This window comes from Toxoplasma gondii, chromosome XII (genome assembly GCF_000006565.2).
Source record: "Toxoplasma gondii ME49 chromosome XII, whole genome shotgun sequence".
Taxonomy (NCBI): Eukaryota; Apicomplexa; class Conoidasida; order Eucoccidiorida; family Sarcocystidae; genus Toxoplasma; species Toxoplasma gondii.
Window position 1 is genome coordinate 3,895,215 of NC_031480.1, and position 17,999 is coordinate 3,913,213.

The 17,999-nt window shown below is 57.7% G+C and overlaps 1 protein-coding gene across 1 annotated transcript in view; it reads right to left on the reverse strand.

Moving 5' to 3' along the window:
* Window positions 1-667: 667 nt before the first annotated feature.
* TGME49_248510 (hypothetical protein) overlaps window positions 668-17,999 on the reverse strand; it is a gene marked incomplete at both ends in the record, with an annotated part of 40,114 nt that continues 22,782 nt past the window's right edge. The window contains 7 exons of the mRNA XM_018780865.1: window positions 668-3,793; window positions 4,146-6,382; window positions 7,124-11,894; window positions 12,320-14,041; window positions 14,386-15,015; window positions 15,518-16,168; window positions 16,733-17,893. Coding sequence (XP_018635003.1) covers window positions 668-3,793; window positions 4,146-6,382; window positions 7,124-11,894; window positions 12,320-14,041; window positions 14,386-15,015; window positions 15,518-16,168; window positions 16,733-17,893 — 14,298 coding nt within the window. The remainder of the gene's footprint in view (window positions 3,794-4,145; window positions 6,383-7,123; window positions 11,895-12,319; window positions 14,042-14,385; window positions 15,016-15,517; window positions 16,169-16,732; window positions 17,894-17,999) is intronic.

The following is a 17,999-nucleotide window of genomic DNA, read 5'->3' on the forward strand; positions in this document are numbered from 1 at the left end:
TGTACGGTTTCGTTTAGGCAGGGAGAAACGCTGAGGAGGTTCTAGAGACAAAGACGGATTTTGTGGCGAAACTCGACAGAATCGAGGATGTTCCTCTCAGGCTGGGGCGAGATCTACCATAATGCGCTGCGCGGGCAAACGTGGAAGCTGACCGGGCAGGATCATATTCGCATACACTGGCATAGCAGTATCGAGTGTTGGGGATCTACAACAGACGCTCTCCTTGTTCCACTACCTAATCATAATAGATCGGTTTCAGAAATTAGAGCCTTTAGGCAACACCCCGCTGAAAACGCCGTGTACATGCGTCATAGGCTGCACTGGAAACGATCTGGTTTCTCTTCGCAGAGCGGGATGGGTGTGGCGAAAGAGGACTCTCTGAGGTTTTCTTCTCGGAACGCGTGCGTTGAGCTACGAAGTCTCTTTGGTCAGGCCAGAGAAAGAAATAAAACGATTCACACACAAGCGGTTCACTGGGATTGCGACAAAAACCAAGGGTGTCACGACGGCAGGGAAGCTTCGAAACTTTTCAAGCGCATGCACGGGTGTATGAGACATGTCGCTTTCTGTTTTCAAGCCGAACGGTGAACGTGGGCTTTCCTAGCCGACTTCGCTTCTGTTTCGAACATTCGAACACCCAGAAAGAAACTGTGATTCGTTTTTAGCGTCACACGTCGCTGGAGCCGCGCCGGCCCCCTGAAGACCTTCGAGGCTGTTGCGTGGTCGGCACCCAGCCGAGAAGATCATCGGGAACTTTTGCAGCTGCGGGGTAGAATGAAGACCACAAACTTTCTTGCTCAGTGTCAGCTTGTCTTCCACTCCTCTTATCTTCGCTTCTCGCTGCGGCCTCTCTGCAACCTCTTCGTTCTCTCTCTTCCCACGGCCTCGCATCCGGCCTGCCTTCCTTTCCTCCTTCTCGACTTCCGCGCGCGTCCTTGCTGCGTCCCTCCTCCTTGTCTCCCTGTTGCCTCTTTTCCTTCATATCGACTTGCTCGGTTTCACGCTCCGCCTCCCCAGGTTCTCCTCTCGAGGAAGCTCGTGGCTGAGCATCGAAGTTTCGACTCCTGTGAAGCGGCGAGAAGCACCCGGAAGCGGCTGAAGGGGAGATCCGCCTCGGCGGTGGGGTGGGGAAAAGAGGACAAGAAAGAGAAGATGCTGGAGATGCAGGACTACACGACGCAGCAAGACCTGAGACCGAAGACGTCGATTGACAAGAAGACATCTTTCGTCCGGAAGCGGCAGAGATCGCGCCTGTCTCCCGTGTTGGCCGCGAATCTCTGAGAGAGTTCTTCTCTCCGCTGCTATGTCTCGTCTCTTCGCGCTCGCCTCTCCGGCGTTTGTGGTGTTTCCGGTTCTCCTTCGAGATATCTCGGTGGAGTTCAGAAAGCCGCTGTGGGACATGCGCGCCAACAATGCTTCCCCCGGCCTCCTTGTCCACCTGCTTTTCGGACTTTTTCTGCTCTTCCGCCGTTTCTCTGACTGAGGATTTCGGAGACTTTTGCACCTCTCCCGGACTGGCTCCAGAAGACAGGAGGGGTGAAGACGACCGGAGTGATGCGGCTGACGCCTGAGAAGAAGAGGACGCAGGGAAAGAAGAAGAGACGCGAGCGTCACGCTGGGGCTCGGAGTCCCTGTTTTCTCCCGTCTCCTTTCTGTTCATCCCGACAGACGTCATTCGCTTCTCAGGAGAAAGCGATGCAGAAGAAGAGGGGGTTGAACGCTTTGCTTGGCACTTCCGTTCTCGACCATCTTCGATGTCATCCTTCGACGAAGCGGAACGATACTCGTGAGTTTCTCCTAGCGAGGAAGAGCGTCCACGCTGAGAAGCCGCGGACAGCTCTGTATCGCGCTCGACGTCGGGCGACAGAGAAACACAGGTATCGTCTGGCGAGAGAAAACGCGAATCCCTGTCAGAAGACGATACTCTGCTTGTCTTGCGCGCCTTCGTCGGCAGGCCTCTGCGTTGCGTACTCCCCCAACTTTTAGATTCGTGATGTGGGTTCCCTCGTTCAGCCATGCAGGCTTCCCGCTCGGGCCTCTGCGAGCTCTCTTTCTTGCTTCTTCCACTCACAATTTGCCGCCCTTGCCCTCCTCCAAGGCCGGTTCCTCCTTCTTCTCCGGCACCACTTCCAAGGTTCCGTCTCCTCTTCGGTTTAGGTCTTTCTGCACGCGGCCTATCCTGTCTCTCCACCGAGACGCGATTCCCATCCACGTTCGTCTTGTCTGCCAGCGGGGGAGACGCCAACCAGGCGGAAGACCGGGCAGAGCGAGCCTTGCGGTCGCCAATCTCTATCCCATCTTCTCGTTGACTAACGCGAGACTGCTTCTCGCGAGCCTGCACCTTTTCCTGGCGCCTCCATCTCTCTGTCGGCCTGCTGTCGCTCTCTGACCTCTCAGACACTCCACTGGAAGACACAGCTGTTCGCGGATGAGGCGGTGAAGAGTTCCGAGGAAAGGAAGGGTGACCCGTGGCCGAACATCGGCGCTCTGCTTCCGTCGCCACTCTGTGAGAGTCGCGAGAGATCCCCATCTCCCGACTGGACAGTCTTTCACCAGTTGCTTGGTCTCTCCTTCCTTGCGAGTCTCTGTCTCTCCTTCTTTGGGAATCCGTATCTCTCCTGTCTTCTTTGTCTCTCCTTCCTTGGGTTTCCCTGTTCCGCCGTTGGAGAGAAAGAGCGAAAGCAACTGGGTGATGCAGCGGCGTTTCTCTTCCGAGTTGTGCGGGTCGAGAACCGCCCTGAGAAGGGAGATGTGAAGACAAGGAGGAGAAGAGAGGGCCGGAGGAGGCGAAAAATGGCAAGCGATTCGCGGCGAAGGCAACCGCCTCGGAGCATGTGGGCTCGGAGCTGTCCCGGTCGACAGGGCGCAGCTGGGAAGGCAGAAGCACGGGGGTGGGGTGAGGGTAGGGAGCGGAGGGAGAGAGCGACGAGAAGCGCGAAGAAAACGACGGCGACAGGAGGGAACAAGGAGCGGCAGAAGGAAAAGAGGAAGAAGCAGACACCGGTGACATGCTGGGGAGAACAAAGGGTCTCTCTGAATGGCCGACTGCGCGGTTTTGCGGCTGTGAGAAGGACGGGAAGAAGACGTTCGAACGTGGAGCACCAAACGAAAACAACGGCGGAGGAAAGAGAGCACCAGGAACCGTACACTGGGAGTGAGAAATTGTCGCTTCTTCGCCTTCGGAAGAGGAAAGCGGGAGTCCTTCTGGAACAAACAGCCGACGCGCCTCCGTCCAGAGACCTCGACGCCCTTCTTTCCGTTCCCGGTTCTCAGCCAAGGCACCTTCACTGCCTTCTGGACCGCTCGCCATCCACGTCACGCCGTCTCCTTCCTTCTCGCTCGCAGCTTGTGCGTCTTCCTCACCGGCTTCCATGAACGCGAGACTCTCTCGGTCGTCGCTGCCGCTGGTGAGGAAGGGAGACGCAGAGAAGGAAGGAAGCAGAGCGAAGGGAGAGGACTGCCGTGTGGCAGAACACACCGCGGGAGAAGGGAGACGGAGCGGGGGCGAGGCGTTAGACTCCGGCAGAACAGACGCGGTCGGTGACAGCGGGGACAAGGGCGACATGAACGAGGACGAGGGAAGAGGTACGGGAGGGGAAAGCACTTTCAGAATGGGGGGAGGCAGAGGCGGAGGCTGATTGCGGAATCGAGCAATCTGGAAGGAAAACGTATAGTAGACCAGGGCGAGAAGCTTCTGTATGTTGAACGACGTGTATGGGTACACCCCTTCGTCGACGCCCGCAAAAGGATAGCTCAAATCCACCGGCGCGAGATCTAAGACACCTCGGAAGAGCTGAAAAACACACAAGACGAACCCAAGACAATATGTCACAAGATGAGCCCGAGACATCAGTCCATAAAGCACCCGAAACAAAGGAACAGAGATAGAAGCACTTCGGCTGAGATGGAAGTCGAGTTGCGAAACCACGCAACAAAAGGCAAAGAAAACGGGTATGCATCAGCGACAACCGAGATGCGTGCCATGCCTTGAGTCCGGCCCTTGTCCTCGTCCGAATCCTCCGCATGACGTTGAGTAGATAGATGTTCCGTGCTGTCCTTCATATCTGGAACAGTCGACTGCGATGATAGGGGGAGGCACCACGAGAGCGTCTGCTGTATATCAGTAATATATCCTGATCTCTTACCGAGTTCCAGAACTGTCGGATACGCGACAGCGGCTGCCCAACGAGGTCAAAGGAAAGAAGCATCTGGTACCATTGCTGCTGCAGCTGTCTCTGGTAGTGATCTGCAAAAAGAGCTAGCAAACCGGAGACGTCGATCCACGTGGTGCGGACTTGGAGGGGCGTCCAGCGGAACTCTGCTTCGTTGAAAGTGACGACCCGGAAGAGACGCAAAACGGAGAGGTTCAAGGAGATTTCCTTGACCCAAAGAAGATCGATGGAGAAGTGGATAGCGCGCGAGAGGTCCCGCTCGGTCGGCAGGGTCAGCTTGCACCAGGCCGGGGTCTCCGCCAGGCTGAGAGCCGTCAGCAGCCCTCCTGTACCGTTTTGCAGCGTTTGCGTGTGTCTCCTCCCTGACCCAGAAACACTTGCTGGGTCGTTTCTGCTTCTGCCATCCTCACAGACTCCCCATCCGTCTGCCGCTCTTCCCGAGTCTTCGTGAGCACGGGCGGGGTCCTGAGGCGACGACCGCGTACTCCAGGACTCGGGATGAGACGTCGGAAAAGTCTCCGCGCGCTTCGCCCTCGCTGTGAACCTCGAGTATTGCCCTACAAACGCAGACGCGAGAGGCTCCAAGACGGAGAAGAGCAGGTTGAAGTCAAGACGCATGGTCAGGGGTGAGAGCGACAAGACGCAGTGCCGCACATTTAGCCACAACTCCTCTCGCCACCTGGCGCCCGTCGTTCCTGTTACCGCATGGAAAAGGCTTTCTCTGGGGATTCCTGTCGGCCGTTGCATCGCCGCCGCAGAAAAGTCCCAGTGGGGACCAGCTCCAGAAGATGCAGGCGGCGGCCAGGGCGTTGCCTGCGACCCACGCCAGCTAGTGACGCGTCTCACGTTTCCGTCCAGCAGAAGAGGAAGAAGACGAGAAAGCAGAGCTCGGGACAACGGGCAGGGTCGAGAAGAAGAGGCGCCTCTTCGTTTGTTGGGGTCATTCCCCTCGCGGCCGCTGTTGTCTCTCGAAGAAACACAGACGCGAAGCAGAGACAAGAGGTAAGCTTCAGACGAAGGCAGAAAGACTGGCGGCTGATGAGGGACAATGACAGAGACAGCGTCGAGAGGACAGTTGTGGGGTCGGTAAGTCGAGCGGGCAGAGGTCCTGCGTCGACCATCGAGCACCGCCGGCAGCAAGGAGACTGTCAGCCCGCCCCCCTCAGAGAAAGCTCCACGTTCCGAAGAGAAAGGGGAGAAGAAAAAGCGTGCTGCCATCGCTTGGCCTTCACATCGCAGAAGCTCCTCTTCTTCTCCCGCGTCGCCCTCGTCCCCGTTTTGTGCCGGAAACTGGAGGTCTACGAGAACATGAAGGACCGCCGGCTGCGGGTCAGGGGTAGTGCCTCCCGCTTTCGAGCCTTTCTCCCACTGCCGGTTCTTGCCTCTGTTGAATGCAGGCGCGTCCCCTTCTCGGCTGTCTCTCTCTTCCTTCGTCGTGGTCGAGGAAAAAGCCGAGGGTGAATGGAGCGGCTTCCCCGCTTCCTCGCGCGCTTCCTGTCGCCTTTCCGCAGCTCTCAGGCAAGACCGCTCCGCGCTTTGTCCCGGCTCTCGGCCGCGCCAGAAGAACAGAACGGAGCTGCCACTCCCTTTCGATGAATGCGCCTGTTTCTCTCGCTGTCTCTCGTCTCCGCTCTCCCGCCTTCTCCCCAGCTCCGCCTCGTTGTGGGCTCTCCAGTTCCCGTGGTCATCCCTCCTTCCTTCGTTCCCTCTTGCCCCTGGCAGAAGTCCGCTGGATTCTTCCGTCGTCTCCTTCGCTCTGCTCTGCGCGTCCGGCGCCGCCTCTTCGCCTCGCCTCCACACGAAGGGGAAGGAGCCTTCTGGTGCCTTGCCTCGACTGGCGCCTCTTGTCTCTCCGCTTGCGGGGGCAGGGAAGCCCGGAGAGACAGCCGCGGACGGCCGGAGCACATGGTGGAGACTCGTGGGCGAGGCGCGAAACGTTGGAGACGGCGACGAGTGGCAAAAAACATCGAGCGACGCCAGGGTCAAGTGAAAGCGTCGAATCGGCCCTTTCCGGGTGTCCCCCCTTCCAGGCGAGACAGACGAAGATGGCAGAAGCAGAGAAAGCGTTCGTCTTCGTTCGGCAGAAGGAATCGTACTCCAGGCCGCGAAGCGACGAGATAGGCGATTCCGCGGGTCGCTTCGGATGCTTCGTCTCGGCTCTTCCTCCCATGCCCTCGTGAGCGCCAGAGACGAGGACACACACGGTTTTCCTGAGCGCGTTCGCATGCGGAGACACCAGGAGAGACAGAGCGTGCAAGTGAAGAAGGAAGACACCCACTTAGCAGAAACGATGAGAGAAAACACACGGAATGACGGGAGAGAAAGGAGTCGAGAATGCATCTAGGCAGGGGAGGAGCGTGGCGTCGATTTCCGAACGCGGTCGGACGAGAGCTGGCACCGAGCAGAGGGGAAATGCAAGGCAGCGGAAGCGGAATTGTGAAGGAAAGAAGCACGGAAGCAAATGAGAAAACATGAAACAGAGGAAGAATTCCGACAGAGAAAGAGACCTTACTAGTATTGCACAGCGAGCTCCCGACGAAGGGACACCATGCATACTGCAGCATGGACTCTGAAATGTCAACAAACAATGGAGAGGTACACCGTCCTCTTCGTTTGTTTCCCTCTCTACGACGACGCACGCAGAGAAATCGACGTCCGCTTTGTTGATCCATTCTCTCCGAGACTCAAATGCGTTATTAGCTTCCACCCTCTGCGTGTCGACCCCGAGGCGTTCTCGGGATCCCTTCATCAGTCTTCTTCGATCTGATGTATGCGTTTTCGACGCAGTCCCGATAAACAGCAGTTCCGCTCACGCTGAAGATGCAAGTAGGTCCAAGCTGCAGAAGGACTGACACTGCGCATCTATCTGTGCATCTAAGTTCGGACGCCGTTGTTTGTGTGGTCGGCAGCCGAGCGCGTCTGCTCTTTGCCGCCGCATTTTCGCGCCTCACCTGTGGATCCAGATGGCTCGGCGGAGACCTCGCGAACCGGATAGGAATGAATCCCAAGACCTGTGAAGACCAACTGCACGGGTGGACACACTTGCGGCTCTGTCACGACGACCACGTGCTGTGATCGACACACAAGGCTGCGAGTGTCTCCTTCTCTGTCTCCGCCGAGAGAAGGAGAGAAACCGTTGAGTTCGCATCTGCTTCCCGCATGGCCTGGCCTGTCTGTCTGGAGGTCCGAATCACGAGGACTGGAGAAGGAGGGAAACGACGCGCACGGACAGCAGCCTCCTGGCACCTGGGTGGAAGCGGAGAGAAACCGACTGAGACCGCGCGGCCCACAAAGCACCCCATCCAAGGGTGAAGAAGACGCGAACGCGGGAGACGCTGATGGCTGATTCGACCGCACGCGCCGGGAGAGAGTAGGCCGGAGAGACAGGTTGACAAAGACCGCTTTGAATTGGATAGACACCGCGACAGTCTGCAGAAACGCGCGAAACGGTGCGTCCTTCTGCGCCGCCTTTTGCCGCTTGCGCAGCAGAGAGGACGCGTCAAACCTGTCGCAGCGGCTCACACAGCGCTCTGTAAGGGCAAACGGCGGTCCAGCAAGGCGCTGAGAGGAAGGGCATTGAGCGTCTCTTTCTTCTTCTCTCTGGAGAATCGAGATCCAGAGAAAGCGTCGGTACTCCGGGCCTAACGCGAGCGGACAACCGGGCGGGGTAAGCGGAAAGAGAGCGGCTTCTGGAGGAAGAGGCAAGCCGTCGACCTTTCTCTCTCTTGACTTCCCGATTTTTGTGCGCGCCTTCCAGCGCCCCGTCTTGTGTCCTCTCACTTCTCGCTCTTCTCCCTGGCGTTCCCGATTCTTCCGAGATGGAAGAGATTCCGCCTCCTGTCCATCTTCTTCCACGCGTCTCGCCCCTCCCGGAACCGTCGCTTCTCCACCTCGAGTCTTTGCTGTCTTCGCCTTGTCGCTCTCGCCTTCGCGATCCCCCGGCGACGGCCCTGGCTCTCTCTGACCCCCCACAGGAGGCGACGAGCGCCACGGGAGACACGACGAGAGTAAAGAAAGAGAGAGTTGGACGGGGGGCGGGTGGAAAGGCGCTCGCGGGAAGATGCGGCCCGAAAGCGACAGAGAAACCGTGGCGCCTTGGCGACGAATCCTGACACTTCCAACATAGGAGAAGAGTTGCCAGGAAGAAGAACGCGACAGAAGCAGATGCCGCGCTGACGGCAACAGATGACGAGCGACCCAAGCATGCGCCACGAACACACCAGCCTGAGAAAGAGGAGACGAGGCAGAAGAAGGCGCAGCAAAAGAAGACGAAGAAGCAGAAGCTAAAGGCGGCTCGGGGCGAGAGGACAGAAGACTTCTGGTCGCCGATGGTGTCTCGTTGCGGTCTCCTGTTGAAGGCGCAAGAGACCCAGACGACCGTAGCTTGTCTTTCTCGCTTCCGGCTTCTCTTCGACCGCTCTTGTGTGGCCATTCAGCGCTCTCTTCGGGTCGGCGAAGAACCGACTGATGCTCCGACGTCTCCTTGCGAGAGCGAGAAGGCAGATGGAGAAGCACAGACGTGGTTGAAAGCGAATTGCACGTAGCTCCTGGCTCTTGCCCTTCTTCTCCTTGGCAGGGCCGACCTTCAGACAAAACGCTTCTCGCTTCCTGTTCTACCTCAGGACATCCCCGTTCGATCGCCTCCCCTTGCTCACCCTCAGCTTGCAGGCATTGAGCTTCCTGAGGGAGAAGTGAAAAAGCCCCGTCTTCGCTCTGTCGCGGTCCACTTTTAGCTCTCAGGGTGTCAGACAAGGAGCCTGCTTTCTCGAGTCTTCGTTCGTCATCTTCGCCTTCGCAACATCCCTCTCCCCTCTTTCTCCTCTCTAGGAATTCTTTGTTTCGCAGGCGTTCTGGATGCGCATCTTCTAGATGCTCTTCCTCCTCATCCGCTATAGTTTTATTCTCTGCTTTTGACTGCTCGATTTGCAGGGGGCGCGAGAAAAAGTCGACAGAGGCCGGCCCCCCCGAGAGTTGAGTTTCGCGCATGAACGGATCGCGCGAGAAAGAAGGATTCAACAGACTGCCGTCAGAGCACCGTCCGCCTTCGTCGGCACTGGGCATCAGGGACGAAGACTCAACAAAGGAAACGGAGGAAGCGGACGAGGTTCCGGAAGCTACACATGAAGCTCGCACACACCGAGAACGGGACTCTAACTGCGGAGGAGGTCTCGTGTCTGGCGCTGAAGGTTCGTAAAAGCGTTCTGTCAATTCGACTTTCCTATCGAGTTGCGTTGCGTCCTCGTCAGCTCCTGGCGCAATTCTCCCGCTGCCCAAGGCCGCGTCTCCCACCGGATTCACAGCGAGGAAGGCGAAGGTAAATGTAAATGGAAGAGTCGCCTCGGCGTTGAGGTCGACGTCCAGCAACTGGCTGGCCTCTTCCTCTTCAACTGCCTCAAACAACGCTTGCCATCGATTTAAGTCTTCCTGATCCTCTGCGTTTGCTTGAGGCTCGCGGCACGACTCTCGCACATTCGCGTTGTACTGCTCGTCGCCACTTCCGGCGTTTACTACAAGGGAAGGGTGGGCCTCGTGTGTCGGGACTAGCGAGGGAGACAAGGCGTTGTCGTCGCTCGCATTTTTAGTCTCAGCCTTCTCTCTTCTTGCTCCTTGTCGCTCGCCGTCGCATCCGTCACCCATGTGGGCTTCTTGCCCTTTTTGTTCGGCGTAAGGATTCTTTCGAAGCTTCTCCGTTCCGGTGGTCCTGCCTGCGTTCCATTTCTCACACTCTGCGTCGCTTGTGGCGGGAGAAGAAGCGCCAGCGCGACCTGAGAAGGCTCGTCTGCATGTGGCAAGATTGAGATCTGCCTGCAGAGACGAGACGAAGCTCCCTCGTTTCTTCTGTTCCTCTCGATGGTTGTGAGTCGCCGCTTCGAGGTGCGTATTTTCTCCTCTTGCCGCTGTTTCTGCCTTCTTTCGGTCAGCTCTTGGACTTTTCTCTTCTGCCCGGTGGCTCGCGAGTTTGCTGCTTTCACCGGCCTCGCGCCCTCCGTCTCCAACGCTCCCGCCTCTGTCTGCACGGGTCCCCCCACCCTGCGAGGCGCCTGTCTCTGTTGCGCCGCCTGTGCCCTTCTGCTGTACAGGGTGACTTTCTTGACAGGCCGAATTTGTCGGGTGCGCAGAAAAACGGATGCAGCTCGCAGGGCGTGTGACATATGCGCAGTACGTCCTCTTCACAGCCACTTGCAGCGTTTGGCTTCCAGACGGAACGTCCAGAGCGAAGGCGGAGGACGACCATGCTGGCAGCTCAACGCGGCCATGGCATCTGCCTTTCTGATTGAGAAACAAAGGAAGAATCAATTTGTTTGTCACCACCAGCCGTGGCGTACACGTCTCCTCTTCCTCTGTTTCGGGTGGCAGCAGTTCGTTCTCCGGTTCAGTTTCCCAGGGCAGTTCCTGCTCTGCTTCGTCTTCGCCTTTAAGCTCCACCGCGCTTTCCTCTCTCTCGTCAACAGAGGTTCTCCGAGCAGACGCGAGGGCGGCCTCGTTTGAACTGGAGGCTTCCCCTGTGAGCCTCGCTTCCGGCACCAGCCTGTGGTTCCGGCGACCTCTTCGCATTGAACGAAGACGAACGAGCAGCCGACAAGGCGAAGCCGCGTGTACCTCTGGAAGCAGCAGATGGCGAAGAAGGCGGGAGAAACTCTGGAGCGAAAGTGGGGCATTCCACGCTGGGTAGAGGAGGGGAAAAAGGTCGTGACCCAGGCGCCTTCGCGAAGGAAACGAAAAGGGGGAGGAAACGATGACGAATCGAACGCCGTCTCGCTCGATCACGCGAACGCGCAGGATGTCGACATGTTGGCGTGGCTTCAGAGAGGCAGAAGGAGACAAGTCGAGAAAACCAAGAGGCGTCTCCCCTGTCGTCTCTTTGCTGTCCCTCTCCCAACTGCTGCATGTGCTCGGCTCCTTGCGTCCGTCCCCACCTTCGCCTTTTGTCTCAAAGCGTAGAACTGAAGCCAAAGCATGACTCAGATGGGACTGCCCCTCGCCGTGGTTCGCGTTTGTCGTCGGAGAGGCGAGCGAAGAGGGAGGATTCGATGAACGCGAGAGCGAGAAGAACCGCGGCGATCTCCAGGATAGAACCGACTGTTCGAGCGTCTTGTCGGGCGGCTTGCTGTACACAGTGAGCTGCTCATCGAGACGCCTTGACACATCGAGAGGCACCGACCACAGGTTCCGGTAGCCCTGCAGCGTGCAGAGGGTCGTGATACATCGCTCGATGAACATGCGCCTCTCCAACGCTGAGAACGCGCTTCCTTCCGGGGGCGACGACTCCGGGAGTCTGGCCGAAAAACTCGAAGAGGGCCTCCCAAACGGCCAAGGAACCTCGTCTTCATCTCGACAAAACTGGCTGAGCTGCGGCGAGTCCTTCCCAGTTGTCTGTGCCCTTCTCGCGGTCGTTGGCAGCTCTCCGGCTTCGTGGCGGGTCTCAGACGCAAATCCTCTACCCTCCCTAGCGGTCGCAGCGGCGATCGATGAGCAAAGCGGACGTGAACAGAAAATCGGCGACCGGAAGAAGGACCCTAGGACGGGAGAGGAGAGATCCGAAGCCAGAAAGAACGCAGGATGCGGCAGAGAGAGGCTGCGCCGCACGCAGAGAAGCCGAGGGTGCAGCGCCATGGGCCAGACGAGGTGCTTCGCCTGTCCCGGATGAAGAACTTCGACGTTCGCCGGAGAGGCCCGGAGCTGCTTGTACTCAATTGAAAACGGGCTTCTGTTGATGATGACCTACGGGAGAAAGGCGACGCACGGATAAACCAAGGACACAATCCAAGAAAGTGATGATTACCAGGCGAGAGCGACAAACAACCAAACACCGGTGCAAAATTCGATAACGCTCCAAACGCATGGCAGATCACGGGTTTACGTGGATGGTCACATCTGCGTGCGATCCATTGGAAACAGACAGACGAGACAGGAGCAAAAACACGCACAGACCGGAGAATCCACAGAGACAACGCGACGAAGGCGTTTCAAATGAAAATTCGCATTTAGGACCTTTCGAATAGCGGTGCTCATGAGAAGACACTGTAGCCCCCAGTGCTTCTTGCAAGCCAAATGCAAACATCTGAAGCTTTCCCAAGACCGACGATCTACGCGGTTGGCGATCCAGAACATCTCGGACCTTCACCAATAGGCGCAAGTCTTTTTACCTGCTTGGGCGCGAAGGTAAGGACGGTAGGCGAGCCATACTCGGGGCCAAGGCGCTTGCAGGTGTAGACCAAGTCGACGCCTGGAGCCAGTCCGACGTCGACAGTGGCTCCTACCGACGCTGTCTCTTCTTCGCCTCCCGAGGCGTCTTCGCCTGCATCGTCTCTGCTGCCGCTTCGTTCCTGCTCGCGGCAATTGGGCCCTGCGCGTCGCGATGAAGAGCACGACAGCCGCCGTCCACGCTCGCTGTCTCTCCGCCGGTCTCTGCCGCTTCTGCCGTTATCGCCCCTCCGCCACTCGCTGTCGGAGGCAGAGCCGTTCCTGTCTCTCGGGCGCGAAGTCGAGGCCTGAGATCGCGTCTCCTCGGGTCCAGGCCCGCCGCTGGCCCAGGACGGCCCCCAGAGGCCCCTGCGCGCGGGGCGCTTCGGATCCAAGATCGCAAACTCCCGCGTGTACCCGGCGGTGGTCCCCGTCTTCAGGAGGAAGCCTGTGTGGGAGAAGGAGTGGAAGCGAGGGAAGGCGACAACAGCTGGAGGAACAGGAGACTTTGCTCGGGGCGCGTGTCTCCGCGTCCCCGGCCGTTTTCGCCCTCGACCCGTGTCTCTGTTTGTGGCGGGGTGGGAGGCCTGCGACGCAGAAGAGCAACGACGGGAAGAAGAGTCGCGGAGAGAAGGCGAGGACAAGCCAGCAGCGTCCTGGGGTCCTCGCGAGGTGCTGTGTCGCGTTTGAAACTTCCTTTTCCCTCGGTCGGATTCGAAGGACCGACCCCGGCTTCGTCGGACTTCTCGAGGTCCACCGTCTTCTTCGCGGCTGTCTCCTTTCACCCTCGACAGAGGAAGAGCCACCGAAAATGGCAGAGAGGTCGACGGGCCCGGGTGGAGCCGCAGAGGAGCGGGCTGCGGGAGAAAAAGGTTTTCGACTTTTCTGTACTTTTGCTCCAGTCTCGAATCCGTGAAGATTGCAGAGGCGAAAGACGGCGAAGGCGCGAGCGCAACCGAGTCGCCGTACATAATGTCTGCTCCCGACGGTGTGCGCAGCACGGGGCAGTATTCCAGCGCGAGAGAAGTGAAGTTAATGAACCAAAAACGCGCCCGACAGCTGATGCTGAGCGCATATCCATCATACTCGACAGTGACGAGAATCTCCAGAGACGGCTTCTCCTTGTTGCACCAGGCCAACGTGACGACCTGCTCTTGCTTCCACTTGCGGCGCTCGATGGAACGCGAGGGCGGCGCCAAGAGTCCTACGCCATTGTCTTCTTCGTGGCTGAACGTGACGTCGTCGCCATCGCTGCTGGTCTCCAGAGGACCCGACACCCACTCTCCTGTTGGGGGGAGTGACCCTGTGTTCTCCTCGCCGCCCCGGCCACCCCAAACGGAAGATGAGGACGAGGCCGAAGAGAAAGACGCCGTCCGTTTCTTATCCGCTGTCTCCTCGGGGGCGCCGGCCCCCAGAGGCGGACCTGCGCGAGAAGGAAGCAGCGCGAAAGAGGACGGAAACGACGCGGAGGCGCCAGTGGGCGGCAGAAGAGACGAGCGCGGCTGCGGCGGCGCTGCCGCAGAAGGCAGGAAGGCGGGGCTCACGAACGACAAGGAGCGCGCAGCCGACAGACGGCGTAGGCGCAGCGGTGAAACGTCGGGAGAGACAAACGGAGAAGACGTCGATGGCGAGCGACGGGAGGAAGACCGAGACGAAGAGTTCGAAGACCCTCGAAACAAGAAACTCTGCAAGCATGCGCAGAGATAGTAGCACAACGAAATAACAGAAAACTGTCGAGAAACGGAAAAGAGACAAAACGTATCGATCCCCTACGTCATTGAGAGTTGCTGTGACCCTCTCTCTCGTGCTGTTGTTTCTTGTGATTTGCGAAACGAAGCCGCCGCTTCCCCATTGCCTAAAAGTCAGAGTGTTGTCAAATCCTACGTCGCTTGCCTTTGTCTCCCCTCCGCTGTCCCATCGATGCTCGCTCGCTACTGGTTGTTTCCCCACTGCTTTCACCACTCGGATCCCCTCTGTCTCCTCTTTCGCTCTCTGCGCTATTCGCCTTCTTCGCCGTCCGTCCGCGTACCTCGTTGGCGTTGCCTTTGTCGTCTTTCCCCAGACCGTGAACGTCTCGGTTTCGCTCTCGCCTTCTGCGGTGCTTTGCCCTTCTTCCGGTGTGGTCCTCGGCCTCTGTCAATCCGCCGGCTGTGAAGGCCGCAGCCGTCGTGGAGGGTAAGGCGACACTCAGGGCCGTGCTCCAGAGGCCGCCTGGGCACCGCAGTCGCACCGCCAGAGGTTTGTTCCAATCAAACAACGTCGAGCCTTTTTTTGACGCCCCTGGCAGGGTCTCCTCAGACACCCGGCGGGGATAGTCTTGGACGACGCAGAAGGAAATGGGCTCAGGAAGGTAGTTGACCAGCGTGACCGGTTCGAACAGAGTCACGAGGACGGCTGTGCCCCGATCCACTCTGTCGCATTTCACCCCACACACAAAGGTCCTTTTCGACGAGACGCAAGCCGTGAGAATCTCACACCTGCCTTGTCTGCCCTCCGTAAACGGATGCGACTTGGAGAAGAGTGCCTGGCGAAAATTCCATGACGCCGTCCACACTGGCCCCGCTTCGCTCTGCATGCGAACAATGAGGCTCACGCTCGAAGCTGCCGCGTTCAGAGGCACTGCCTGGCACTCGTGCGGCATCAATTTACACAACCAGTCCTGGAAAAAAAGACACAACGCAGAGAAAAGCCAAGGGATACAGGAGAACCGCCTACACTCATGTACATATGGCTCTACATATTCGCGTTCCCCCGATGCTCAACTGCGAACAACAGAGCACACGGCCGCGCGGCTATCCCTTGTGCCTGAAACGAGCAATCGAAGAAAACAGAGATATCCACGAGTGTCTTTAAAGCCAGTGAAACACAGAAACATCCTCAGTCGTCGTTTTACGACAGAACGAGAGAAAGATCCTCCATTTTACAAAAGTCAAACAACCAAACACGACATGTACGTGGAAATATGCCTCTATAAATAACATTCATGTTATTCTATATATGTGGATATATGTATATATGCATATATATATGTATATATATACATACAAATGTATACCAGCATATACATGCATATATATATATATATATATGTATGTATTTATCCAGGACAGTTCTACACACGACCGACATGTACGAGGATACAACTGCATGATGTATCGTACCGAAGTAGCGTCGGTTTCAGCTAGGAAGATGACCTCAATGGGTAAATTGAGTTGACTTCGAATTCGCAGGGGACAGCCCAAGACAAGCACCCGCGTTCCGCGCTCAGACGTTTCGACTGCAGTTAAATCCTCTGCACTTCGTCCATGTCTCCTGCTTTTTTCCTTGTCTTCCCTTCCCCGCCTGGACCTCCCTTCGTTTTCGTCGCTTCTCGCCCAGTGAGCAATCGCTGCACCTTTTTCCCACGACGATAGTCTCGAGGATTTTCTTCTTTCTGAATCTTCCCCGTCGAAACCGAACGCTCCTCCTTCCTTATGTCGCACATGTGCCCTCTTCTCTCTCCTTCGGTTGCCGTCGGCCTCTCGCCTTCTGCTTCGGCCTTCCCCCCGTCTCCTGCGCGTATCCCCACCGGCCCGCCACAGCTTCGCGGTTGCAGCTGCTGGCCCGCGTTGGCAGAGAAGCTGCAGGTCGAGTTCCCGAATATAAGTCGGGTCGTCAACTAGAGACAGCTTCAGAGTGGAGATCGACAGATAGTGGTGAAGCAAGGCTTCAGACTGGGGCGGAAGAACGCCCTCTTGCCATACGTCCGAGGCCGACGAGGCAGCACGATACAGCAGAACGTGACAGCTTGTGTTTCGCAGCCAACAGGTATCCTGAAAAGAGAGGTCAGAGCAAGCGCAGCAAATCCCCTTGAGAAAGCGTACAGAGGTGAAAACGGTGTTTGGCGAAGGTTCGGCCACCACGAGAGAATCCAAGATGCTCGCTCAAGGGCGAAGAATCGGCAGAGCCGAGCACTCACATCTCAGCATTCGTCACACCGCAAAGCGACGCCGACGAAACCACATGTTGGTTGACGGCCTCCAACATGTCACTGAAACGTACAAGACACGTACGCCTGGAAGACAAGGCCTCATACGCCTGAGACGGCCCAGAAGGCGAACGCAAACGCGGCGGGACAAGGACCGTTTCGGATATGTTCAAGAAAAAACTCAACGCACAGAAGGAGACAGGAACACCGAACGAGGTCAGCCTGTCAAGAGGCCTGGAGACCGGGCTCTCGACCAGCAGTCGACACAAAAGGAGCTGGGGACCCCATACGCAGCGGGCCTTCCAGAGGAGGAGAAGTTTCGCGAGCTATTTTCAAAGCCGCTCTGGCGAAAAACCAACATGTAAAGGTATCTCTCTGTGTGGGAACTTCCCAGTCGTCTCTTTCGTACCTCTCTGTACGCTGGGAGGATGTACCGCGGGAGTTGCCGCAGGTCGTAGCACGTGAAGACTGGCAAACAGCAGCTGTCACTCCCGCTCGGGTCTGCGGCTTCTTCGTCGAAGACTGCGCATGCTATTTCTTCTCTCTGCATCGCTGTCGGCACTGGTGATGATGATGTCGGAGAAGGGATTGGAAACTCTCGCTTCCGCAGATGCTCCAGCACATTCACAGTCTTTTCCTCTCCGAGGTCTCTGTTGTCGGGTCTGTCCTCCCGTCTGTGTTCTCGCCTTCTGTCCTGCTCCAAACATCCCTGCGTCGCGCCTTTGCGGGACCCAGAGGGAGGCAAGTTCTGGGAAGGACTGAGAGAGCGCGGACGCCAAGATGCAGCTGAAGAGAACGCGCGTCCTTCTTCTCTACCTTGCAGGGATCCTGTGTATCTTGATGCCTGGGTATAGCCGCCAGACAAGTCCTTTGCGCACCCGCCCGGCCTCCATGTCCCTTCGGTTCTCTCGCACCGCTTTGTGTCGCCGACCGGGGCGTGCGACCGCGAAAAGGAAGACGCCAAAAACGAAGAAGGGAAGAAGGAGAAGAAGGAATGCTGGCATAGGTCCCTCCTGCGCCCGATTCCCTGCTGCGCTTCTCTCTCTTGTTCTCCCTCTCTTCGGCTCTTCTCTTGACTTTGACTCAGAGTCGACGTTCTGCGGAGAGAGGGAACGGCAGGCACCTCGGAGGCCCCTCCTGGCCGCCAGCTGCCGAATCGGCTTATACACGAAGCAGCCGACTGCGCGAGGAGAGGCGAGGACGCAGAAGGCCCCGGCGCAGGAATCACATGAGGAGAGAAGTGCTCTTTCTTCGCGCGATATGGCGCGTAGACGAACAAGGGAAAAAGAGAGTCTTCGCCGGGGCGTTCCGGAGAGAGGATTCCCGGGGGCGATGCAAGGGAAGGAAACAACTCTTGGGGTAGACGGAGGAGAAGCGGGAGAAGAGAGGGAGAAACATCAAAGCGTAGAGGCGACGAAACAGACACTTCAACAACGGGAGAAGACGACGCAAAGTGCAACAGGGACAGCTGGATAAGAACCGGAGAGATGAAGGGCTGGACGAGGTGCGGAGTGACGCCACCAGCTGCGGCCTTGCTGGGACTAGGATCTTGGATGAGCGACACACAGACCTGCAGGCAAGGACACAGACAACATGCTGCTCGACCGGTGGGAGAAGAGAACCAGGTCCACATTGTAGCGTCAAGCAAGCAGTGAGTTGTGTACGGTGTGACAGAG